Here is a 27,524-nt window from a genome sequence, read left to right as displayed (position 1 = left end):
AAGTTCACAAACAGGGCTATAAATGAAAACCCATGCAAGGGCTATGGAACTTGGACAGTGACTAATAAGACATGTATGTAGTTCTGAATGTTATCAAAGCTTGATGTAAAATTGGACATAAACTTTAACAAGGTTGAAACACAGTACACGGTAAAGTGCAACCTTTTTTGTAATAATTTGCCTGAAAATAATTGTACTATTCTTTTAATAGTAAAGCCGATTTAACTGTAACAAGAGCTGTCACAGGAGACAGCGAAGCTCGACTAATAAAATACTGGACGCAGTAAGGGCAAAACTATGAAAGAAACATCAATTATGTATAATTATGTATTAAGTTATAGTAAAAAAATAACATTTGTTGGGGAATAATTATAGAAATAGTCATGCTAGAGTTATGGACCTTGTCACACAACATTTGTGTAATGATAAGAAAATATATATTGAAGTTTTGAAGTAGATACATTGTACCTTAAAAAGTAAAGAAGTTATTATATTTCTTAAAGAAAATCCTAAGTTCAAAGAGAGATAAATCTGTAAATATTGCTTCAAGAGTTATGAACATTGTCACATAAAATGTAATTGATGATAAGGAATAAGTATTTGAAGTTTGAGGTAGATACCTTTAAAAATAAAAAAGTTATAGTAAAAAATAACATTTTTCTAGTAAAAAAATCTAAGTTTATGGGGAGATAATTCTTGCAATATTGGTGCTAGAGTTATGAACCTTTTCACATAAGATGTGGATGATGATAATGTACATATATTTGAAGTATGAAGTTGATCCCTTTAGAAATAAATAAGTAACAGTAAAAAATAATACTTTTGATGGAAAATTCTAAGTTCAAGGGGAGATAAATCTAAAAATATTGGTGCTAGAGTTATGAACCTTGTCACATAAGATGGGGATGATGATATGGTACATATATTTGAAGTATGAGGTTGATCCCTTAAGAAATAAAGAAGTAACAGTAAAAAATAGTATTTTTTAAGGAAAATTCTAAGTTCAAGGGGAGATAAATCTGAAAATATTGGTGCTAAAGTTATGAACCTTGTCACATAAGATGTGGTTGATGATAAGGAACATATATTTGAAGTTTGAAGTTGATACCTTGAGAAATGACAAAGTAATAGTGAAAAATATTTTACTGCACCAAAACTTTAATCTAAAATCTGGACGCGGACGCCGGGGCGAGTAGGCCAGCTCTATATATACTTTGTATAGTCGAGCTAAAAAATACTGATGTTCCAATTGCTTAAATGTTCAATAATAAATATGATCTTCCTAATAATTATTTTCTACTTTTTCTAAATTGTATTTTCTAAAATAGTTAAATCCTTCAGCTTTCTCAAAAGTAGGCACTGATTTCATAATGAAGTATTCTTCAATTCATGTTATATCCAGAGTGAAGAAAAGTTGACAGTAACATATTTGGCACAAGTGGTTGTGAATGAAGTTCTATCAGTTGTGACTGGCTGTTTATAGACTGCGACTCGGGAAACTCTGATTTCAGATTTTCAGACTTGGAACAAGTCTGCATACTAGAATGTGATTGACAGTTAATGTTTGACTGGTTCTCAGCTAGAGACCGTGATTGTGATACAGACTGGTTTAGAGCAAGATTCTGGGATTCACTGCTTTCACTGTTTTGACCAAAGTGGGTCCTCAAGTGAGTTTTCAGTAAAACATTTTGTTTATATCCAATGCCACAAACATGGCATTTGTACGGTGTTTCCCCAGTATGCTGCCTCTCATGGGTTTTTAAGTTCCAGTTTTGTGTGAATGCTTTTGTACAGAAACGGCACTTGTATGGTTTTTCCTGAAAAGAAGTTTTAACAATAATTAACATTTGAATATTCAATTAAAATTAAAGAGAAAATGACTGAAATTTTAAGCAGCATTATTATAGATTATCAGAAACTATCACTTAGTTTTATATCATTCAAACAGGCCCATATTTAATATTTATGCAGTAAATAACATTACTTTAAGAACAATTTGAAATATCAGTGGAAGTTACAGAAGTCTATCATATAAAACAAGAATATTTTCAGATGGAAGTTTTGACAGGCTAAAGCCATTTACACAATTACGTTAGAGAATCTTTAATACTTTTACAATTTAATGTTATAGTTTTTTTTCTCTTTGTAAAGATCTTGTGGCAAATTTCTATTTTTATTAGTAGAGAAACACCTTCATTACACCTTCATGTACTTCACAAAAGTAGAATCACCAACCTTTCCTTATGCTAGTTGTCTTGCTTATCTTAAGTCACTGAAGGGATTTAAAGCCATCAGGTAAACTCATACTTCAAAGGCAGTTTCTAAAACCACTTCACCATTGGGACCCTTGTGTTTTAAATTGATCTTCTGATATTTAATATCAGTTTTTAAAATATTAAAATTTCCAGGTACCTGTGTGTGTATACGAACATGCTTCTTTAATGCCCCTCTGGCAGCAAATGTCTGTTGACAAAATTGACATTTAAATGGTTTCTCACCAGTGTGTGTTCTCATATGTCTAGATAGACAACTGGCATTACTGCTGGCAAATGCACACACCTATAACAAACATAACATTATAATATGAAGTATATCTTATTATCTATTATCAATTTGTGTTTAATTCATTGATTATAATGCTGACTTTTTTTTATGGTCACATAGGGTAGTAACTGCAGCTCAAAGATGTAAATTGCCAGAAAATAAATATTCAGACTTAAAAGCAATTAAGCAAACCTTTTTCCTTTTAAATTGTCTGCCTATTTCACATGCCAGCCAGAGAATTGGACTATAAAATTAAATATGTTTCAAGAATTAGTAATTCACTTTCTTGTTATTAAAGATAAACATATACATGTTAACTAATTGTATATTTAGATGATCATCGTTAAACATGATCTGTCAAGAGAGTTCCTACAGTAAGGAATAAATACAAAACTAAATTAAAATCTTATGTTAAATTTAAAATTTGTAGGATGAAAGTCATGTTTGCTGACCATCCATGAATTATATATACTACACAGTACATTAACTATTTACCTCACAAACAAATGGTTTTTCTCCTGTATGTGTCCGTCTGTGCCTTTGTAAGCAATGGTTTGATACAAAACTCATCTCACAGTATTCACACTTGTGAGGCTTGATACCTAGTAAAATCAAAAACATAACCCTCAAATCTCATTTCAAGACATAAATTTGAATGATAATTAACCTTCACCTTACTGAGACCCAAATCTATTAGTCTTTACCAGAAAACATTTGTGCAGTCTGTCAGGGCTCTATACTGTTGGCTGAGATGCTGTACATTTGATAGCCACATAAAATAATTGATAACGGACAGTTCCAAAATATATCTCAGTATTAATGATTTCAATCACTATATCTCAGTATTAATGATTTCAATCCAGGGATTGCATAGAAAACAAAATTGAGAGCCACCTATTTCTGGGAATGGCTACATTTTAGTGGTGAAAAAACATACAAACAAAAAAAAACAACCAAGTCCTTTTAAGTTATAAATGTATTGTAGGCAGAAACCAAGGTGGATTGACTAAAGAACTATATAGTTACGATGTATACACTCAATGTGACTCAATATATATATGAGCACAACAAAACAAGGCCAAATTAAGTTTTTTAATTTTCTCCCTCCCTATTCATCTCCTTCTAACATATAGAAACCTTTTCCCGATGAAATAATAATAATAATATCTTACCCCCACAATGTTTTACATGACTCAACATCAGATATCGAGCATTAAATGGTTTCCCACAGAACTCACACTGTAGGGTCTTCTCTGTGGAATGTGTGTCCATATGTGCCTACAACAAATATAACACAGATATATATTTATATTAGATAATATTATTGTGCATACATGTATATGCTAATAGCCAAAACATTTTTGGCTTGCAGCCACGGCTGCAAGCCTATTTGTTTTGGAAAAGTTGTTCCGGTTAGGTGGTTTCCTGCTTACATTTGTTAGTGCATGATTGAACGGGAAACCAGTTGCAATCGTGCCAATCGCAACTTTTCGGCCCTTTCCGTCACTCTTCGGATTAATTATAATAGCCGAGGTTGTTCCGATTGCAATCGTGACAATTCGGGCGATTCCGTCATACTGCGGAATCAGACGAAGTAATATTACGGAAATCTAAGCTATTTTAGTTACTTTGGAAATCCCAGCTTGTTCTATATTTTTACATGATTCCGTTTCAATTCTTTTTCAAGACGCGAAAGTTAGTTTCTTTTATAATTGGTTTTTGTCTTTATTAGTGTTATAAAATAGAGAATGGTTACTGTAGTATTATTCCGTCTCCAAAGGGCGGTCATGCTTACCAAAATATTGTGACCGAATCACGCAGAATATTAGTGCATGGTCAAGTTATATTAAGATCTACTGACATAGTTTAAAGGTAATCTAAAAATAGCCCATGCATATCATTAACCTTACCACGTGCTGATCTCCTGTCCATAGATATTTGAGGTGTAACATAGTTGATACGTGCTTATTAATTGGTACCACGTAACGAAGTCTTTTAGTGCATTCACTTAGAAATGAAATTAGCAACTGCCAAAACGAATGACTCTCTGCGAAAAAAGTGGAAATGAAATGTCCTTCAGTACGATAGATTGATCTCCACGTGAGAGCCAATGTTAGTATTTTTACGATTGATTATTTTAATAGAGAATAGATTTCGAATCGTTTTTGACAAAAAATATTCATTTTTACAAAAAAAGTTGCAACTGTTATCGTCAGCATGTTCCCGTTCAGTTATAAACAGTGGACTTCTGGTCCCTATTTACGCATAACCACTGGTGCTCAAACAAATGGGCACAGGTGCTCATCCAGTCTTGGGCTTACCCTACCTATCCCTTTAAAAGTGAAACTCTTTTTCTTTTCGAGAAAAAAACTATATAAACCCTTTATGATATACAAATACCGTACATGTGTAATTAAAAAAAAAAATGTGATAATAAATTGAAACAAGAAAAAAATCCACAATTTAAAGGGAAGGGATGATGACACACTGAGCAAGCCTTTCCTTTTAAAAGGAAACTTTATTTTTCTTTACCTTTTCCAATAATTTACTATCAAATACTTTTATTTATAAAAGCACCTGTGTCAATCACTTCTTCCTTAAATTTCATATAACGAAGCAGCCTCTGGGGTGTATGAGTTAAGGTTAAACTATCTCTTTCTTATCTACAGTGTCTTAAAAATTACAGAGACTAAATTCTTTCAGGAGAGAAAAGCATCTTTGCTTGTATGCCTCTCTCATCATTATTAACCATACTATTATGTATACTGCCATATTTGTATAAATTTGTATTATACATTTTGCCACATGGGTCATTGACCTTCTGGTTTGCTATGAATAAAACTTGAATTTTGAATACTTAAAGAAGCCTTGCGAATGCAATAAAGCCATTATATAAACAAAGCAACATAATTTGTTTCTAAAATTATACTATACATGTATTTAAATCAATGCAAGGAAATGTTCCTGAAACTCAATAAAACATTTATGATGAATAACATCTGTTTTACTGAAGTATTAATATTACTGCATATCTATATAAATTATTTTACCTTTAGCTGGCATTTTCTTGTAAATTCTTTCTTTGGAACACAGATTTCACATGCAAAAGGTTTGATTCCCTTGTGTACAAGATAATGACCTTCCAGCATTCCTTTTGTAGACAAGACCTTGTCACACAGCTCACATTGATGGAAGCCACGGTTATGGACAGTTTTTCTGTGTTCAATTAAATCCTCATCCACTGTAAACTGTTCACCACATAACTGGCATAAATATTCAACATCTGAGTGTTTTGACTTTATGTGATGTCGTAAAAACAATCTTTTTGTAAAATCCTCTTTACACAGCTTACATGTTATCTTTTCATCTGTTTTCTTTCTTTTAACTGTCATATTACTGCTTGCCTTTGTTTTTCTATCTTTCTTTAAGAAAGATACCCTTTTTTCCTTTCTTACCTCTTGTTTCAATCTGATAGTCATTTTCAATTTTTTCAGTTTTTTACTTCCTTTTGTTGTTACTTTACTTTTATTACGATGTTTCCTTTTAGAAACCTTTTGTTTTTTCTTTCCATTTAAAATTAAGGATTCCTCGGGTTTATAATCATCAGTATCGCTACCTGATTTATTAATTCTATTTATATCAGGGACACAGTCGGGATCTTCTTTCTCAATCTTAATTTCTGGTTCACCTTCACTTGCTAAGTTTACAACATTTCTTGCCATGTTTTCTGTATCCACTCTTAATGAACTAGTGTCTTTGGAATTACTATTAACAATGGCATTACTATTTTCTTCAAAGTCTATTTCTTTAACTTTTGAATATTTTGTATGACGTGTACCATGGCCTGTTTGTGTGCCTCTACTATCAGTAACAAACTTTGGATAAGCTGTCTTGGTAGATTCAGAAAAATAATAGGACCCATTTCCATTATGTGTTTTAATATGAGCATGCAATTTACATATTGTGTAAAAACTCTGTTCACAGCCACCACATCTATACATATAATCAATACTGGGTTTCTCCTCACAGGGAACATAACTCCTATTGAAAGTATGTAAACCGAATGATAAAGAGTTATCTTTTGTGTCATTGCTTATATTTGCTGTTGACATATTGACAACACTGTTACCATAGTTTTGTATTTGAATATTTCCTGACATGCCACTGTTAGAATATGATGAAGTTACTTGTGTACTTGATGTTAATGGATTACTAACATCTAATGACCTTATCTTTGACTCAAAGCCACTAGTTTGACTGTTGAGATCCATATTTACAGAAACATTTTTATTAGTCATATCTAAGCCCACAGCTCTACCAGCATTTGTAGATGCACCAAACTCCTTGTCACTATACTTTATACAATCTTGTTGATGAACTGATTCCGCCTGAAGGCCACTTGGTTGATACATTGAATGAAATGAAAATACCGGAGATTTCTCAGAAGTCAGCACTTGTGATTCAGATAGACTTGAATTTCTATTTGCTAACATCATGTATCCATCAGCCTGGGATGTTTTCCCAAAGTCTTGACTGTAAGACACATAAGAAAGGTTGTTCTGAAAATTTTCCATGGTAGCTTTTTCCTTTACAATTACTGCTCCACCTTGCTAATAGCATTACGTTCAAGATTGAAACTGTAAAGAAAAGAATAAAAGTGTAACTATATTACTACGACAATCAATGGTATTTCATTATTAGCTAATATATATTATTACGTATGACAATACTTATAATTTGGCAGTACATTTAACAAGATACTTCAAAACAAGAGCTGTCAACCTGTCATGATATTGACAAATGCCCCTGAAAAGGTTTCTTAAGCATGCAGGTATTATGAAAAGAAAAGAGAATAAAAGAAACTAATTGCTTAAAATTGTTTTTGTGAAATGAAGTGCTATTTATAGCAAACTTAACACCTTTGGATAAGGGTCTTGGATGCAACACATTGTTTTGATGTGGTAGACATTTGTGCCAAGCTTTTTCAAAAATACCTCAATGTATGACAAAGTTACAGTCCGGACACGAATAAAGTTGGGATGCACAGACGTCTGTCCTCAAAGTTAGGTATTTAAGCAGCTACTCTTTTGTTCTCTCTAACAATGTTCTTTTAGCCACGTAACAGAAAAAGTAGCCACATAAGAGCTTATTGAATGAATAGCATCAAAGGAAATTTACTGTTACCTATTGCTTCCATAGCCACCTAAGTATCTATATATGTTTGTAAGGACAGACAGACGGTACATCATTTTAATATGCCGCCCTTTGGGGGCATAAAAATGTTCATTATATTATTATGAGAGAATGGACAGATCAAAGTGGTTGATGTCTGTTTATTCTCTCGTGTTTTGCTAAAGGTACTTATGTACGAGTCGATAAGACGTTGGAGTGTACATGTACATATTAGGACTACCTAGGGCTAGTCCAACTAATAAGACTTCTCAAAGAGACATAAAGATAATTTTGATGGGTTATGTCTTTTTTACAACTGTTTGACAGTATATAAAAAAACAGTCTGTAAAATTGGTCAAACCATTCATGCGAAATTAACAAGGCTAATTAAGCCTATTAATGCATATTTAGACGTAAATTGCTGATTTGAAGCTTAGATTTTTTACATTGGTAAAACTTGCTTTTTCCGATAAGCGTAAAACTGTAGAAAAAAGAAAATGGCATGCCGTTCAATGAAGGACTAGATCTTTTTACCTAGGACAGTGACAAACAGGAGGGGTCCAGTTTAGTCAAAATATATTGACGTGCCAAAGTTGATTCTGAGATATTTTTGTTCTAGGCCAGAATCTCGCTTTAACGGCGAGATATTGCCCAGACACGAAAATAGCACAATATCTCGTCACGGAGTACAATTAGTTGGACTAGGGTCCAGTTAAGAGGTGTAGGGTTAAAGTTATTCTGGAGGTCCAGGGGCCAATGCACTCTAGAACAATTATAAGGAAGCAGTTATCTGGCGTTAACAAGAAGTGCTATGTATGTCTAGGTCTCCAACAAGAGGTCTGACATATATATAAAATAATAAACAGACAAACTGATATTGATAAAAACAATTTTGCATTTCGTTCTGATATTTTCAAAAATAAGTTAATAATTGTAACATAAGTGTACTTTGTATTTCTAAATACTTTCCATCGCATGTGAACAAAATAATGACACATCATACTTTAATACTTTACAATATATAAAAAAAATCTACAAAATTAATTCATTTAGCGAGCACTGACCAAAAATTCGAATATTTTCATATTGAATTATATTGGTTATTTATAAAAATAAGGGAAGATATCGAGTATGACGGATCTTAATTTATGGGTGATATTACATTCAGCAAAGTTTAATTAAAATGTGCCAAGAATAAAAAGCTAAATTTTCTGTACGAATACAAAATAATGCTAGCTTTAAAAGCTGGTTAGTTAAAACCCGTGCAATTCACCGTATCTTTACTGTAACTGGATATTTCTTTTATACCATAGTTTTTTTTACTGTTGCCTATAATTATTGAAACTGAATTATTTTTAACCAAACATATATATTTCAAGAGTCTTGATATCATTTCTACAGTAGTTACATTTGAAAGACATTTCCGTCTGTGCACTCCACTTATATTCGAGACGACAAGGATATAAAATACAGTCACATTTTGTTTTAACTGAGCCACTAAAGTCCAGTATTCTTGCTAATCTGTACGTTTTAATGTGATTTTTAGGCAGTTTTACTGATTTATTTATTTTTATTTGCTATTTCATATGCTTAAACTATCTCATTCATCATTTAATGAGCATATTTACATATCCAGCGTGTATCAAATATGAACTTTGAAACTGAGCAAAGTTCGTCTAGTAGGGGTTGTCCGGATGATTTCTAGTCTTTTCGGCCCAAGACCTTTCGGCCCAGTCATATCGGCCATTACCAAATCGGTCACATTTTGAATGATTTTAATATAAGTAAACACATGTTTTATGCTATAATCTGTTTTACACAGTTTTGAGTCTGAAATAGGGCCCCATTCACAAAGTCAAAAATTCACCCATAGATTAGCTTAAGGTCTTCAGCGTACCCGTTTATATACTATGACATGACGTGAACGCTGAAGACAGACCTGTAAGGCGTGTCCACCAATAATCGTGCCAGGAATTTGACATGCTCATATTCATTCATCGAACATGCCATAAAGTAAAGTGAAGCATACCTTGATATAACTATGTATAATCAGTTGATAAGCCAAGGATGGACACATAAAAAACTTATCACGAACATAAACTACCTGATACCTTCGGACAGGTAAAAAATATCAGCATTTGGCTGCCATATTGCAAAATGTTTGACCACCTGATTACGAGATTGACCTTTACGGGTTAATTTGGGCAGACGGTTTAGAAAACAGAACCCCTGAAACCTTGTAGGTAGACAGATCTTATTTTGTAGATATGCAGTGCAGAAGAACCGTAACTCTGTCTTGCGTAATTTTGGAGTTATTACCCTTTGTTAAATTTTGGAGTTATTGCCCTTTGTTCATATTTATATTTTAAACTTTGTCCTAGATATAAATCTTAAACTATAAGAGATATCAATATGAAACTTTGTAGGTAGATAGATTAGATCTAATTGAGCAGAAGTGCAGGTCAAAAGAACTGTAACTCTGTCTTGCCTAATTTTGGAGTTATTGCCATTTGTTCATTTTTGCACTTTGAACTTTGTCTGGGACATAACTCTGGCACTACAAGAGGTATACTTTTCTTTGTCCAAAACATATTCGAGGAGCATCACCCAGTTCAACCGGCTCTTGTTTTTCTTCAGATGGAGTTAGGGGTCAGTTGGGTCAAGGTCACCAGTGTTAAAAATAGGTTTTTACACTTTTGCTCATACAGCCTTTATTTACTGACAAATGTATTTCATATTTGGTAGGAAGATACCTTGCATGGTATTCTTCCTTTGGATGGAGTTGGGGTCAGTGGGTCAAGGTCATCAGTGCTAAAAATAGATTTTTTCACTTTCACATAGTTTTTTTTATTGACAGGTGTATTTCATAGTTGGTAGGGAGAAAACTTACATGATATTGATATATTTTTTTGATTGAGGTAGGGGTCAGTGGGTCAAGGATGCAAAAAAATAGATTTCTAGGCATTTGTTTATACAGCCATTATTTTTTGACATGTTTTTTTTTGTATTTGGTAGGATGATAACATGCATGGTCTTCTTCCTTTGGATTGAGTTAGGGGTCAGTTGGGTCAAGGTCACCAGTGCTGAAAATAGATTTTTTTCCACTTTTGCCCATATAACCTTTATTTATGGAATGATGTTTTTCATATTTTGTTGGAAGATGTTTTTCCTTTCAATTGAGTTAGGGGTCAGTGGTTCAAGGTCAGGAAGGCCAATAACAGATTTCTACATATTTGCTCGAACATCCTTCACACCAGTGAATGACATAGGCTGTATGTCCAATGGAGCTGCATATCATGTCACATACATTGTAAATGTGTAAATTGCAGTCAATTATAGGCAGTAACTGTGTATCACCAATCGAGTTTATTTTATGCCTAGTTTAGAATAGAATAGAATAGAATAATGTTTTATTACCAATCATGGGCCTTCTCAGGCATACAATTACATAAAATATCAGTACATTAAATGTACATAAACCAGGGATTTTTTCCAGGATTTTGGGAACATAACCCATACCCATGGAATTGGGAATTTCAGCGATATTTTGTTAAAAATTGGGGAAAAATGCATGACTGAAATTTTGCAGTGATTAAATGTATGCAAGCAATCACTGCCTAGGATGGCTTCTTCAAACATTTAAACACTATTACAGTGAAGAAGCCCTTATTTTCAAAGATTTTAGAATTCTTTATTAACCCAGGTTTTCCGAAGGAAAAATCTGGTTATTAGATTGAGGTATGTCGGCGGGCGGGCGGGCGTAAACAATTTCTTCTGTGCGCAACTCCTCCTACATTTCTCAACGGATTTTGACCAAACTTTCACAGAAGCTTTGTCATCAAGTGCCCTGGTGCATATTGTCAGGGTTTTGTGATTGGATAACATTTGACCTAATTATGGCCCTTTGTTTTTTTCCCTTATATAGAATATATAGTGAACAATTTCTTCTGTGCGCAACTTCTCCTAAATTTCTCAAAGGATTTTGTTCAAACTTTCACAGAAGCTTTGTCATCAAGTGTCCTGATGCATACTGTTGGGGTTTTGTGATTGGATAATTTTTGACCTAATTATGGCCCTTTGTTTTTTTTCCTTATACAGAATATATAGTGAACAATTTCTTCTGTGCGCAACTCCTCCTACATTTCTCAAAGGATTTTGTTCAAACTTTCACAGAAGCTTTGTCATCAAGTGTCCTGAGGCATACTGTTGGGGTTTTGTGATTGGATAATTTTTGACCTAATTATGGCCCTTTGTTTTTTTTCCTTATACAGAATATATAGTGAATAATTTCTTCTGTGCGCAACTCCTCCTACATTTCTCAAGTGATTTTGTTCAAACTTTCACAGAGGCTTTGTCATCTAGTGCCCTGATGCATATTGTTGGGTTTTTGTGATTGGATAATTTTTGACTTAATTATGGCCCTTTGATTTTTTCCCTTATATAGAGTATATAGTGAACAATTTCTTCTGTTGCCCAACTGCTTCTACATTTCTCAAAGGATTTTGTTCAAATTTTCACAGATTAGCTTTATCTTCAAGTGCCCTGCTGTGTATTGTCAGGGTTTTATGATTGGATAAGTTTTTACCTTTTACCTTATTATGGCCCTTTGTTTTTCCATAAAATTTAATTATTAGTGTAATATATCCTATTAATCACAACAATTTTTATTTAGTTATAAAACAGAAACTATCTAGGTTGTTGCATGCCTGCCAGCTCATCTGCCTGCTTTTGGGCCCTGTAGAGTCATGGTCATTGTTGCTAAAAATAGAAAATCTGTTTCCAGTCAGGTCACTGTTACTAAAAATAGAAAATAGGTTGTCGGTCAATAACTTGTTTGGAATAAGATATTTTTATGAAATTTGTGGTAAAGCAAGTTTTTATGAAGACCTCATTTGGGATGGCTTTTTGGCCTCCTAGGGTCAAGGTTACAGTTACTAAAAATAGAAAATTCATTAATCATGACTTACATTGCACATAGTTACAGTGTTTGTTGCTTGTATTTGTATTTCAACTACAACATATTTATCTACAATGGTGATAATTGAAAACCTGGTTTCGTGGCATTGCCATGTTTCTTGTTCAATATTTATATTTTTGTAACTTTCAATTGGGAATATTTTCCTGTGGATTGGGAAAAAAATATACTATTTTCAATTGGGAATATGACCCAATAACGGCTATAAAATAAGCCAAAAAAAATCCCTGGTTTTAAACAAAACAATAATAACATAACATAAGCTAATTCTGATTTGATAACACAATTAACAAAGGACTAGTAACTATATGCATTCAACAAAGGCATTTTAAATGATAACACATAAAAGAAATAGAATTTGTAAAAAACCTCAACAAATAACTAACCCACAATATCTTTTGAGATGCACATTGACAAAGACTAATGATGTTAATAAATGACTACAATTACTTATTAAGCATAAAAGTTCTATTATTGTTGTACTGTATAAATGTACTTGACTAAAATGACTATTTATACAATCAGCTATTGACCTATAAATGCATATTAACATGATGATTGTTTTACACATATTTGAATGTATTTGATTGTAGTTTATGTTAGGCAAGGATATATATTTTGTTGACAAGACTAGTGTGGTGTGTTATGTAAAGACCTATGCATAACAAAAAAAAAAATCCGAACAAAATAGATGTTATCTGGAACTTGACTAATGTGTGTTTTCCCAAAATTATTCCCTGGTACAAAAAAGCTTTTACAGTTATTATTATAGCTGACCGCCTCCGTGGTCGAGGGGTTAGAGTCGATGACTTCTAATCCAGTTACCTCTCTGGCGTGGGTTTGATCCCCGGGAGATGCTTTGGTAGTTTAGCACGGAGGAAGGTAGTCTAGTACTGGTGTAACTCTCCAGAAACGATGGTTAGGAAACTACCCGCCTATTATATGACTGAAATACTGTTGGGAAAAGGCGTAAAATGAAACAAAAAAAAACTAGGGATGGCAACGTGTAACCGTTTAACCGAGTACTCGGTCGAACGTCCGAATATCGGTTATCAAAATTGATATTCGATTACTCGGAAAAAATATTTAATTTCTACTTTTTTTGCGATTTAAAAAGATTAGTTCGGAAATTCGTATATGTATAAATACTTGTAAAATTCAATCAAAACATCCTTGCAGAGGTGTGAAAATGATATTGTAAAAACGAGGCGATCAGCAGTTTGACACGCGTATGGGATTGAACACAGTCCTGTGTCGTTTATGCATTCGGTCGTCTTATGATATTTAATCACCTTTAAATATTAGACAGTTTGTAGTCGAAACTTATTTATTATAAAAAACGTAAATAGTTATGGACTATTATGTTGTAGCTTTGTATTTTGCTACGAGCAGCGGTGGAAAAATTGATATCTCGCGAGACCGAAGGTCGAGCGAAATATCAATTTTCCAACATTGTGAGTAGAAAAATGCATAGGCTGTAAAAGCTACTGCAACATAATTTTCCTTTTATTATATACATTTTCGTCTAAATTATAAATGATTTTCATTATACTACACTTCTATAAAAAAATTCAGAAAATGACAGAAATGTAGCTGTCAAGAAATAAATTTATGACCGACGGATGAATACGTAATTTTTGCAAAAGCGGCCACGCCTTTTATAATTTTGGTTTCCGTTTTCAAATGCTACGTTTATACACAGCTAAGATCAGAACCAACGTCAAAAATAGTCTGGCAGGTACCGCATTTGTCACTAACATAATATGGAATTTTCTATTCGTTGAAGCATATTTGCGCTTCAAGTTCATCCTGTATTTTAAGGAGAAAAATTTGTAGGTATATGATTAATGCTGTCATTGACATTTCTTATGTTTTTATTTATATATGTATTTCTTGCAGTTCTATTTATAGTTACGAATTCTATGAATTAAAATAGAAAACGAAAGTAGCATGCAGGGGGTGTTAATATTGTGTGATAAAACTTTAAATATCGTTGGAAATTATCCGAGTAACCGAGTACTCGATCGGAACAATGACCGAGTACTCGAGTATTGATTTTGGTATTTGTTGCCATCCCTAAAAAAAACAAACAGTTATAGCTTCACAGAGCACTACTGGACACAATAGATTAGTCATCATATTGAGCTGTGACTGTTAGGGTTTGTACTCCCTGATTAACTTGGAATAAACCAAAATATTTTTATTCCCGCAGTGAGTCTATTCAGGTCAATTTGACCAAGTTTAAGGTCATACACATAGGTCATAGGTCAGTTAATATATTTTTTAATGTGAGTACAGTACTGATCATTCAGTCATCATGCATTGAGAGATTGTGATCCAAGTGCTTACTATTATAACACTGAGCATTTTAATTTGACAGGCGTAATTTGGTGGCAGATTGACACCAATTTGTTTAATTAGATTAATTTTGTGCTCAATTTTAAGCATTATATATATTTTCTTTAGTGAAGGCAGCATTAATGGATCCAAGTCAAGCTGGATATAGATTAGATTGGAGGCTTCCAATACCAGCACCAAGAACAGCTTATCAGAATGAAGTAGCTCAAGGTATATATACACTTTTATTCTGTAAACATAAATAAGTGTACTTACTTTTAGCGTGGCCATCAAAAATTATATATGATGCCATGTTATATATATATTTGAATATTTTTACTGCTACATGTATATATATTCTATTTCTTCTTCAACGTGTTCAAATGATAGAAGAAAGTTTGCCTTAGAAGGAATTATTTTTGCGTGATCAAATATCTGCGAATAATTTCAATTCACAAATATTTCCACGCCGCAAAATTAACCACTTGTACAGTACATGTAATATGACATTTTTTTCATTATTTTAACATACTTTACAGATCTAAGATCCTCATTACCTTATGGTGTTGACTGCATGTTTCACTGTGGAGGATGTTCTGCTTTGTATCCAATGATTTGGCAGCTACATGAACATCTTCAGCTGCACACACCTGGAGGCTCGTACCATTATGATCATCGTACACGTACAGCTTTCCCGAAATATGACACCACTTGCCATGAAACTCAAACTGATTTGGAGTGTGTTGGTAAGACATTTAACCTTGTATGCACAGAGACTCAAACTGAGGAAATTCTGACAGATACCTTGAACAGACAGGATTACACAGAAATGGAAAGCGAGGTAGGAGATGATGAGGTGTCTGTTACTGTTAAGGTAGAGACATCTGAGTCCCAGCTAAATGTTGATAATGGTGAAATTTCCAAAAATGAAGGTTTAGACAATGATGTGAAAGTTCCAATATTGACACCGGATGATCCTTATTCAGGAGATACAGATGAGGGATCCAATCCTTGGTTCCCGGATTCTAATGATGATGAATATGTATCCTCTGAGGGTCAGAAAGATATTGACAACACCAACAAATTAGTTAAAAACATGATAAAGAATATGAAAAGTTTAAATTCTAAATCATTAAAGAATAAGGTGAAGGAGAGAAAACAAAAAGGAGCAAGGAAAAAACAGATATTAAAGTCAAATAAAAAAGATGCAATAAAAAATAGAAAAAGAAAGGTCAAGAAGGAAGATTATTTAGAAACAAAAAAACCTCCTATACAATGTAAATATTGTAACAAGTATTTCCAAAACAGCTTACATGTAAAACGCCATTGCCTTCAAGAACATCCTCTAGAAAAGAATTATAAATGTAGATATTGTGATGAAGCGTTTGTTACTGAAGCAGAAATATCGAAACATCGGAAAATTCATCTTCGTGAGAAGTATGAGTGTCATATATGTAAAAAACATTTGTCATCAACACAAAATCTTCAAGATCACATAACTATGCATACAGGTGAAAAAATGTTTGAATGCAAAGATTGCGGAACTTACTTTAGGTAAATCTATTTATGTATACCGTAAAATTCCTAATAAACGCCCCTCCCCTAATAAAAGCCCCCCCCCAGGCTTTTTGATATGGAAAAAAATCTGCTCATGAGTGGTGAACTCTTTAATAAATCCGTAATTTTATTCAAATCCTTCAGAATCCATTTTATTTCATAGTAAACACAAAAATGTATCACATGAACTTTAAAATCTTAACACATTTTAATGTTATTACCAACCCATGTTACACTAAATGTATTTTCAATGATTTTTGGATTTAGGAAAAACGTGTTGTAATAATAGCCCCCCTTTTGGAAAATGTTTAGCCCCCGGGGGCATTTAATAGGAATTTTACGGTAGGTTTTCTATTTGTTCTGTTTGAATTTGAGTAGCTTTTTCAATGATGAAATTGAAATTTGAAATTCCTTAAGATCTTGTTTGTTAAATGAGTGTATATGACTGTATTTCCTTTGTTATTTATAAGTCAACTGAAGAAGCCAAATAAAACAAAACATGTATTGACAATTATTTATTGGTATATGATTTTATTCATCATATATCACATATTGAAATTTATTTTTCTTTGTGACTTGGTTCATAATTAGGTATATGAAAATTTGTAGTTTTGAAATGGAAAAGACTTTTTAATTTACATAAAACTTTGTCTGATTATTTTTTTCAAATTAATCAAAATGTGATCTTTTAACATACGTATTTGATTTTATTGTTTTTAGGAGTAGGAGTCAGTTGAGTTTACATGTTAGCAGACGACATAACCCTAATTTTGATCACATGTGTGAAAACTGTGGGCGTGTGTTTAAGTGCCGTCAGAATTTGAAAGGTCATATAAAAATTTGTTTAGGTAAGTAACAAATCATATAATGTTTTATTAAGGATTCCAAAAGGGAAATAAAAACTTACAGTATAAGATTTAACTGTTAAAGACAATGAGACGGTGTTATCTGTTTTTTGTTGCTGATTTATTATACCCCCAAAAACGAAGTTGGGGTGGGGGGGGGACCGGGTATATAGGAGTCACCCGGTGGTCGGTCGGTTGGTCGGTCCAGATGTCCGTTGCATTTTCCATGTCCGGAGCATAACTTGAAGACTAATGGTTGGAATTCAATATAACTACATACAATGGTCAAGTACATTGAGAGGAAGTGCAGTGCACAAGAACCATAATTCTATCTTGACTAATTACAGAGTTATTGCCCTTTGTTACTTTTCCTTGTCCGGGGCATAACTTGAAAACTACTGGTTGGAATTAAAAACAACTTCATACAATTGTCAAACACAATAAGGAGAAGTGCATTGCACAAGAACCATAACTCTATCTAAAGAAATTACAGAGTTATTGCCCTTTGTTACTTTTCCATTGCATTCTTTTGTCTGAACCATAACTTAAAGACTTATTGTGAAAATTCATTATAACTTCATACAATGGTCAAGCACATTGAGAGGAAGTGCAGTGCTCAAGAACCAAAATTCCATCTTGACTTATTACAGAGTTACTGCCCTTTGTTACTATTCCTTGTCCAGAGCATGACATGAAAACTATTGTTTGGAATTCAAAACAGCTTCATACAATGGTCAAGCACAATCAGCGGTAGTGCAGTGCACAAGAACCATAACTCCGTCTTGACTAATTACAGAGTTACTGCCCATTGTTATTTTTCCATTGCTTTTTTGTCCGGAGCATAACTTGAAAACTACTAGTTGGAATTCAATATAACTTCAAACAATGGTCAAGCACATTGAGAGGAAGTGCAGTGCACAAGAACCATAACTCCATCTTGACTAATTACAGAGTTATTGTCCTTTGTTACTTTCCCTTGTCCAGAGCATAACTTGAAAACTACTGTTTGGAATTCAATACAACTTCATACAGTTGTCAAGGACATTAAAAGGATGTGCAGTGCACAAGAGCCATAACTCCGTTTTGACAAAATACAGAGTTACTGCCCTTTGATACTTTTCCTTGTCCGGAGCATAACTTAAAAGGTACTGGTTGGAATTCAAAACAACTTCATACCATGGTCAAGCACAATAAGAGGAAGTGCAGTGCACAAGAACTATAACTCCATCTTAGTATTTATAGAGTTATTGCCCTTTGTTCCTTTTCCTTGTCTTTCTGGACTCAATAAAACTTCATCAAAGGCCAACCACATTGAAAGGAAATGCAACATACAAGAACCACAACTATCTTTAATTGCCCACAACCATAACTCTATATTTCAATTCTTTTACAAGGTATTCTGTTACTAGTAACATCCTCATTTTCGAAGCAGTCTTGTGGGGGTATTAATCACATTTAGTGATAGTTCTAGTTTTTATTGATAAATGCTGGCCATTGGTCTATTTACTTGTATTAGTTTCAGATTAAAGATAAAAGCTAGTTCTATAGTTATAGTTTGTTTGAATACAGTGGATGTGAGAAGTTTTGTTTTCTCTTGACATAAACTAATTTTATTTAAAAAAAAAATCCTGATTTTAATGATAATAAATTAAAAGCAACACGCCTCCAGATTCATGCTAATTTTCAAGAAAATTTTGAAAATGTATAATATTGTGAAATAACCCAAAGGAAGCCATTTACATAATATCAATGGCACTTACAAGCCATGTAAATTACCAAAAAGTGGTCAAAATATGCATAAATAGCCCTTACTGCATTAGTAACGCAGTAGAAATATAGTTGTAAATGCTTAAAAATCAGTCACAAACTGCACATAACATGTAAAATATTACTGGAATCTTGAACCATTTTACGTTTGATTTTATCGAAATATTTTGACTCATCTGGAGGCATGCAGCTTTAAATGTTTGAAAGCTTACAATCGTAATTTCAAGTCTATATGATCAGTATTTACCCAAACAAGCTCTATACTCATTGTGGATCAAATTGAGCATCTGAATGCTGCAATCCTGTTTTTACTTATGATCTTTTCCCAATTAAAAGTGAAGCAAGCCCAATACACAAATTCAGGAGTGTACCGGTAAATGTTTAAATTTAAGATACATTGAAACATTTTGTCTGTTTCAGATATCAGACCATTCCCTTGTGAAATTTGTGGGAAAAGATTTCCACGTAACACAAATTTGAATGTACATATGAGAAAACATACAGGAGAGAAGCCTTTTGTTTGTCATACATGTGGTATGAAGTTCATGCACTCTAATACACTTACCAAACATATGTTGGTACATACTGGAGAGAGGAAGTTTAGCTGTGATATCTGCGGAATGGTAGGTTTTATTACATTATTTACTTACAAGCATAATTGCTTAGCTAAATACGGAGAGCATTGGATTTGTAATGCAGGGGTGGCTGGTTTGATTCTTGAGCAAGGCGTAATTTATCTGTGATGTTTGATCTCAAACACTGAGTCTAATGTTTACTTGTCTCTCACTTTTGGTTATGACAAACATGTTGGATAAGTCGTCAGTCATTTCTGGAGAATTTGGTCATTACTGTTAGTTAACTTGAAAGAGTTAAGTAAATGACTGGACAGCCAGTTTGGTGGATTGACCACAAAGATATGACCAAAAGTATGTTGAATTTGGAGTAAAACCAAAGAATTAATAATCATCCCATTTTCATTGTTGATCAACAAAAATGATGCAAGAGCTGGTTTTGATAAGTTGTCAGTAATTTATTGCATTTATTTTATGCTTTTCAGTGGATTACTGATTTATCCGTGAAAATTATATTTGATAATTTCACAGTGAAAATTATCAAAATATAATTTCACTTTTTTCAATGACGAAACTACTTTTTTAAGATTTTCCCCATGTGGTACCTCAATTTTATTTTTGCTGACACTTCTGACAATATCAGGCTGTTTAAAGAAAACGCAAAGCTGAAATTGATAATCAACTTAAACGTCAAAAGTAATAAAAAGAAGAAAACTTACTTCTATTCATTCAAATTCCAATCACCAAATTTCATCTCTAAATTTTTTGTTTCATTTTTACAGTCTGACAAATACATTCCTTCCACATGCAAACTGCTCTTGATGACATTTGGGCACATTAAAGTATCCTACGAGCAATAACTGCTGTACGCTTTATGAAAAATTGAAAAGCAATGACAGCTCTCACCTCGTAGAACAATTAAACCACCCAGCGTTCCGAGCAAGCTTCCAAGTTTTCCATTTTCCAAGCTCCTTTTCTGAATGTTTTCACATCTGTCAACACTTATTTTTTGTCTGTTTCAATCCTCAAATATGTTTTCTTTCTTTTAAAAAGGTGTATGACTAACAAATCCAAATGATATCCCTCTGAATAAAACACAATTATTTTCCTCCCGTGAAATACACAACTTTAAAAAATGGCTGCCGCTTACATTTAACAAAGCCAGGTCTAATATAAATACGCAGTAAGTTACAGAAATATGGATGGATGGTTGGAATTTTTCTCCTACAAGAATTGTTTGTTTTTATTATTAAAACAAGCGATCATTCATATTTTTTTAACAAAATAAATAATATCACTGTCATTTAACGTTGATTGTCGGACTTATTTTACAGCTCAAGACTTCTTGTTTTTAATGAGAAATTCCGACTAAAAGGGGCTCTCAATGGGGAAAACAGATTTTAATATTTACATTTATATTATGGAAATTTCGTTTTAACTTGTTTTTTAGCATAAAATAAAAAGAAAATTTGTTTGTTTGTTGTGTAAGATTTAATTTTATTTCATCTCGTGAACTTTAAAAACAGTATTCTCACTCGTGGCTACGCCACTCGTGAGAATACTGTTTTTAAAGCCCACTCGATGAAATAAAATTTCATCTTACACACAAACAAACAAATATCCTCTATGTATTAATTAATGTATCAATGTAAATAATCATTTTGTCATCATAGTATCTGTTAAACTTGTTGCAAATTAACCTATGACTAATAGTGGATATAAGGAACCTACTCTACCAGTATAAGTCTGTCTGCATATCAACATGCCTGGTAGTCGTACATGAAGTGTTTGCTAAATAACAGTATTTTGACATTGAAAACAGTAAATTCAATAAAACACAATTCTAAATTGAAAAGAATACAATATTTTTGGGGGAAAAATATAGTATGTCAAGGGTAAAAACAATCACCTTGGAAAAATTCTTCCCATCAGGACATTTTATGTTTATACCAATGTTATTTTCAGAAATTTAAAGCTCACAATGCGTTGAAGGATCATATTCGTATACACAATCAGGAGAAGAGGTTTACATGTCAGTATTGTGGTAAAGGGTTTATAAAGAAGTGTAACATGGTGACACATATCAGACAACACACTGGAGAAACACCATACAAATGCCATGTAAATTTTCTCTCATATAAAATATTACTTATATATTGTAATAAGCATTGTTTTTCATCAGTTAAAGGTCAAATGTCGTAGAAGATCACTAACATAGATCGTCCAGTGCTATATCTGTTCATTCTTGGAATGTAGAGAAAACTTTTTATTTAGCACTATGAAAAGTGTTTTGCATCACAACTTAACTTTACTGATCAGTTCTTTCATTCTCATAATTTTAATGATGTTTTGCTGTTCAGTAGATATTTTTGTCTCCAAGAGAGATGTACTGAGTTTTGTTGTTGCAACTTTGTATGTTCTTCAAAAAATCAAACAGCATTTAATTGTACAATCAAAACAGCTTGTCATGGTTAAAATCTTTGCCTCTGTGTAGACAACATGGGTATAAGCATTAATGAAGCAACAACATACAGCACTATCATGGTTAATCCAGGAAGCTACTTGTACCTGGAGTAAAATATCTGTATGGCAGAATTGCAACAACCAAAAATTTAGCATTTTAACCCTTTATTAATATGGGTTTTTTTAACCCTTAACCTGCAGAAATCAGCAATGGTTAGCCCTTGCTACAAAGTCTGACTATACTTTACACTGTTGGCTGATCAGCTTCAAATTTTCATACTGACATCTTAAAATTGTTAACGTATACATGTAGTTCCAAAAATTGTAAAACTGACATGTCCATTTTTGAATTTCAGTCAGTAAGGATTATTTTTGGAGAGTTAAACTGTATTTGAGCCGTGTCACAACAAAACCAACATAGTGCGTTTGCGACCAGCATGGATCCAGACCAGCCTGCGCATCCGTGCAGTCTGATCAGGATCCATGCTGTTCGCTTAACAACCCTTTTACAAGTAGAGAAACTGATAGCGAACAGCATGGATCCTGATCAGACTGCGCAGATGCGCAGGCTGGTCTGGATCCATGCTGGTTGCAAACGCATTATGTTGGTTTTGTCATGACGCAGCTCATTTGTATTTTACAGATTTGTGGACAAGGATACAAGCAGAATGTTTTACTGCGAACACACATGCAAACTCATAAAAATGAGCCACCAAACATTCAGACAGATTCACACCAGCAACCTTCATCTCCGCCATCACAGCATATCATGACATCACATCAACCCTCACAGTCCATGCCAGCTATGTTGTCGAACGCGCTAACACAGCCCACCTCGCACCATGATGTACCTGGCTCAATAGCTCATCTAACGTCCCAACAGGATATGACTAATGCACTCAATCATTCTACACTTGACCATGATCTGACCAAGTCAGTCCCAGGAACAAGACCAATGCAGCAGGTGGAATCTGGCCCACTTCATTCACAGCCTCCGTCGGAACATATTGACAGATATGGTTATATGATGCCTAGAATGTAAAATACAAGCATTGTGCTACTTTTTATATAATTTTCAACAGAGCCTATGATTCAAATATCAATTTATAGTTATGATTTACGTTAATTATTTACTTATAAAGCATTATATTTTAAGCACATATAAATGCATATGTATCTTGACTGATTTTACTAATTTACATTGAACATAATTATATAGTGATAGAATGAAATATTTTTCATGTATGTAATGCTGATTGTTAACCATGTTAGTGTTTCTTATATATTTTTATTCTCATGTTAATATCATATTCCTGTTATTTTTACAATATTTCACATGTCTACTGTTATTCATTAAAATGCTTTTAAGTGGATGTTATTATACCATCACCACATGGGGTGGGAGGCCCATTTTTTGCCAATTTGCCCTGGTTCATCCCACTGTTACACTGTCAGTAGACAGGTTTGTGCCACTTGTAACAAAAGTTATAACTGTCAGAGTCTTAAAAGTTTCTAAGAGTAGTTACACACACCTGGATATTTTGACACAAATTTATTTTAGATTGGCAGAGTTATGCTCCCAAATTTTACAAATTTGTGTCATGATTTTAAAATATTACGCTAGAGCAGTGCTTCTTAATAGGGATATGTCATCAATTGAATGAGTTTAAAAGAATATTTAGAGTTTAATATTAAATATTTTGACATCAATTGACCAAAAGTATTAAGAGTTTTTTTAGTTATTTGATTTCCATACATTTCGTATAATTTAGAATCATAGTATATTTTGAATTTTAGTTTCTTTAAATTACAGAAAAAACATTTTCAACATTAATGAGTTAATTCATACCAGTGCTTTGTAATCATTCTCATAGTTATATATTTGATACCCATTTGTATCTTTTACTGGAATGTTATTTACCAATCTATATAACAATTTTTTTAAGCACATATGACCTGTAAGCATTCCTTTTTGTGCAGTGTATTTACATTTTGTATCTAGTGATAATGCATTTGACTGTCCTGTGTTTTTATTAGGGGAATAATATATGTTAGAATTGAAACTATATCCTGACCTATACATGTAAATATCTGAACATATTTTGCTATTACTGATTTTTTTCCAGATATGTAAGAGATCAAAGATTGTTCATCTGGTTTATCTGATATATAACACATACATGTACAGTAAACTTCACTAATAGCGGACATGGTTATTGCAAACTTCTGGTTATAAGGGACACTCTTTTTTGGGGCCCGAATTTTTCCCTTCTTTAATTATTATAAAGATATACGGTTATAGCGAACACAGTTATAAGGAATTATCGCTCATAAAGAACTCATTGTTTAGCCCCAATTAAGTTAAAGTACAGAAAATTACGCGTTTATTATGAACTCACAAATATCGGCTGTCTGTCAATAGAACCTGCATTTTCTACTTTTGTTTAAACTGGCATTTTATAATTTGCGTTTAAACTGTACAGTTTATTGTTGTATGTACTTCAATACAGCTATTAAAATTTTGTATAGCAGTTCTATTGCATGAGTTCTTGTCAACAAGATAAAAAGATTATTCATTTTATTCCATTATTTCTTTTCTTTAATAGTTTTTCTTTTTTCACGAGGAAAAAACTATGATCATTTATAATCGGATTTCAAAATACATATATATACTCATGCTATTTCTTGAGAAGAACCCACCTCCATGGTCGAGGGGTTATGCTATTTCTTGAGAAGAACCCACCTCCATGGTCGAGGGGTTACAGTCGATGACTTATAATCCAGTTACCTCTTTGGCGTGGGATCGATCCCTGGGAGATGCTTTGGTAGTTAAGCACAGAGGAAGGTAGTCTAGTACTGGTGTAACTCCATATCGATGGTTAGGAAACTACCCGCCTATATGACTGAAATACTGTTGGGGAAAAGGCATAAAATGAAACAAACAAACAATGAGAAAAATCCATTGAAAAAGTACAAAGTATGTTTGACTGAAATGAAATGAAATCTATTTCTTTCATAAGTAAAAGTCTTAGTTCAAATATAATAAATGTTCATTATAAAAAGGAAGGAAAAATATTCTTTATGATGGAAAGAAAACGAAAAGCACCGAGTTTAGAAACAAAATATGGTATTTTACGACAAAATGAGAAAGGGAGTAAACAATGGAGAACCCAAATCAAATGCTCTTCAAAATAAAGAATGATGGTAAACAATCAGTTTGTTATATGTAAATCTGTTTGCTATAAAAACTCCTGATAAAAGGAACTAATTCGCTATATGCTTACAAGAAACTCTGGATATAAGGAACAGATTTGAATGTCCCAATGAGTTTGTTATTGGATTTTACTGTATATATATGTAGAAATTGGTCATATTAATGTAATATATGAATGTATAATAGATACAATGTATTTATCTTATAAGATGTGCTTTTACAAATATTTTAAATTTTGAATATTTATTTCTTGGTTGGTTTTAAGTGGCATTGGCACAGTTAAAAACTTAAAATTATTTGGCTATTTTTTAAGGCCACAATTTATGTTATTTCAGGGCCAAGTGAGTTTTTGAGATAACCTTCAAATTATGTAATCTTCCTTGATATATATATTATAGAAATTTCATATGTCCACTGAGGCTAAAGAACTGTTACAAGATATATGAGATTCTTAACTTTATGTGGTTGCACATTTAGATTTTATCATATGTTAGTTGTTACTGTGTATATGTTGAACTTTATACATGTATTAACCATAATGATTTACCTTAATTGAACAAATCTTTTTTAAACAGAGTTGGTATTCATTTTCCTGTTATAGTAGACTTAAAACTTATAAGTTCTTATCTTAAACATATTTTGTTTCAACGATACTGATCTTGAGGAAATGATACCACTTTTAGTTTGTTAATGTATTTCATTTATGTACCATCTACAAAGTTCCATTTCATCCCATGCATATATATCAAACAAAGAGCAAACAGGATATGTGGGAGGTCTATTGTATTAACCTTCCGCCTGTCAGTCAACATTACTTTATTGAAGCTTTGAAGGATGTGGTTTTTTTCATTAATTACATTTATTGATGATCTTGTGGCTATTAATGCTTTGATTTTGCAATTGTTGATATAAACGTTCAAGTTCAGTCTTTGCAATTGCATGTAATTTACAGAGGGTCCATATATTTCATTTTCACTGTCATTTTTTTCATTATCACTTTACTTTGAGAATTATCATTCAGTTTGTATGTGAAATCTTTTATCCTTTTATCTTTGAGAGTTATACTGCTTCAGACTGGTTTTTTCTTTGAGCAAAATGTGCATGTTTTACCCCACTGGTTGGGAATGTTCCCGATTTATGAGGATATTCATAACCGCAGTATCTTAATGTTGTTTTTCTTACTGATGTGGTCAGGTCATTACCTACTTATTTGTTTGTTTTTCTCCTAGTAATGTTGTCATAACATTTACGGAGTTATGTTTTGCTTGATTTTCAATTTTAGATGCTGGTTAGTCCGATAATTCTAGTGTTCTTGCTTCTTTAACGAAATTGTCCAATGTCAGGTAATTGTGCAGTGCCTTGAGATGCAGTCATTTTGGTATGCAGTTTTGAATGATTTGTAATGTAATTTCTCTGTGTTCCAAACTTTGCAGTTCAGGCCTAATTGTTTCAATCATATGAGGAATATATCAATGTTTTCATCAGCTTCCTATTGTGTCTGTAAACATTTTTTAAAATTTTAAAATTCTGATTTTTTCTTTGAAGGAAAAGTATTCTGTCTACATAGTTTTTGTTGTTTGTAGTTACCCCAGGTTTTTAATGTTTCAAAAATGTCATTTACTTCTTCCCCTTCATAGTGGAGAGAAAAGAGAGCTCTGATTTTTTTGTCTCTTTATGTCATTTTAATAACGGTTACATCTTATTTGTTCACTCAAAGGGTTTCACCACAATGAATGGAAAAAACTGAATATTGAGTTTAAATTGTCACTTTATGTTTTATTCGGGGACTTTGGTTGCGTTTTTTACAAAATTTTATTAAATTGCTTTTTATTATCAAAAGTGTCTGTCTTTCAAACAGGGCTCAAAGAGAGTTCTGAGATTGTGCATATCTAATGAAGTATCTCTAAATACTAACAAATTTATATGCACCCCTAGATTAGGTTTAGGGTCCATGTAATGGTAAATAGAGCAGGAGAACAAAAATACTTAATTATGTTTCACTAAAATGAGGGGCTTTAGCATTCTATTATAACATATAGAATTATATCAAAACATATGTAACAGCCAATCTTCTTTTA

General features: G+C 32.8%; 2 protein-coding genes across 2 annotated transcripts; one reads left to right on the top strand and one right to left on the bottom strand.

Annotated features, from left to right (window-relative positions):
- Positions 1-76: 76 nt before the first annotated feature.
- Positions 77-8,783, bottom strand: LOC132757019 (zinc finger protein ZFP2-like). Its single transcript, XM_060748194.1, has 6 exons — positions 8,665-8,783; positions 5,595-7,181; positions 3,717-3,822; positions 3,040-3,146; positions 2,413-2,559; positions 77-1,817 (listed from the first exon to the last, which is right to left on the bottom strand). The coding sequence occupies exons 2-6, from the start codon at positions 7,116-7,118 to the stop codon at positions 1,383-1,385; spliced, it is 2,319 nt and encodes a 772-aa protein (XP_060604177.1). The 5' UTR covers positions 7,119-7,181; positions 8,665-8,783; the 3' UTR covers positions 77-1,382.
- A 257-nt stretch (positions 8,784-9,040) lies between these two features.
- LOC132757020 (zinc finger protein 37-like) lies at positions 9,041-27,154 on the top strand. The gene is made up of 7 exons (XM_060748195.1): positions 9,041-9,239; positions 15,158-15,259; positions 15,568-16,582; positions 17,306-17,433; positions 19,618-19,820; positions 21,735-21,890; positions 22,876-27,154. Exons 2-7 carry the CDS (start codon positions 15,172-15,174, stop codon positions 23,272-23,274), a joined length of 1,989 nt encoding a protein of 662 aa, XP_060604178.1. The 5' UTR covers positions 9,041-9,239; positions 15,158-15,171; the 3' UTR covers positions 23,275-27,154.
- Positions 27,155-27,524: the final 370 nt, after the last annotated feature.

The sequence above is a fragment of the Ruditapes philippinarum genome, unplaced genomic scaffold (assembly GCF_026571515.1).
Source record: "Ruditapes philippinarum isolate M1 unplaced genomic scaffold, ASM2657151v2 ctg114_1_1_1_1, whole genome shotgun sequence".
NCBI lineage: Eukaryota > Metazoa > Mollusca > Bivalvia > Venerida > Veneridae > Ruditapes > Ruditapes philippinarum.
This window is presented reverse-complemented; position numbering and strand designations above follow the sequence as displayed.

Bases quoted from the DNA above. Each gene is read 5' to 3' on its own strand.
- LOC132757019 (XM_060748194.1), bottom strand. From the start codon at position 7,118: ATGGAAAATTTTCAGAACAACCTTTCTTATGTGTCTTACAGTCAAGAC. The intron at 3,823-5,594 runs GTAAAATAATTT...TATTTGTTGTAG, and splicing joins CAAGAAAATGCCAGCTAAAG to GCACATATGGACACACATTC. The intron at 3,147-3,716 runs GTAAGATATTAT...TGATTTTACTAG, and splicing joins TCATGTAAAACATTGTGGGG to GTATCAAGCCTCACAAGTGT.
- LOC132757020 (XM_060748195.1), top strand. From the start codon at position 15,172: ATGGATCCAAGTCAAGCTGGATATAGATTAGATTGGAGGCTTCCAATA. The intron at 16,583-17,305 runs GTAAATCTATTT...TATTGTTTTTAG, and splicing joins GATTGCGGAACTTACTTTAG to GAGTAGGAGTCAGTTGAGTT. The intron at 21,891-22,875 runs GTAAATTTTCTC...TGTATTTTACAG, and splicing joins AAACACCATACAAATGCCAT to ATTTGTGGACAAGGATACAA.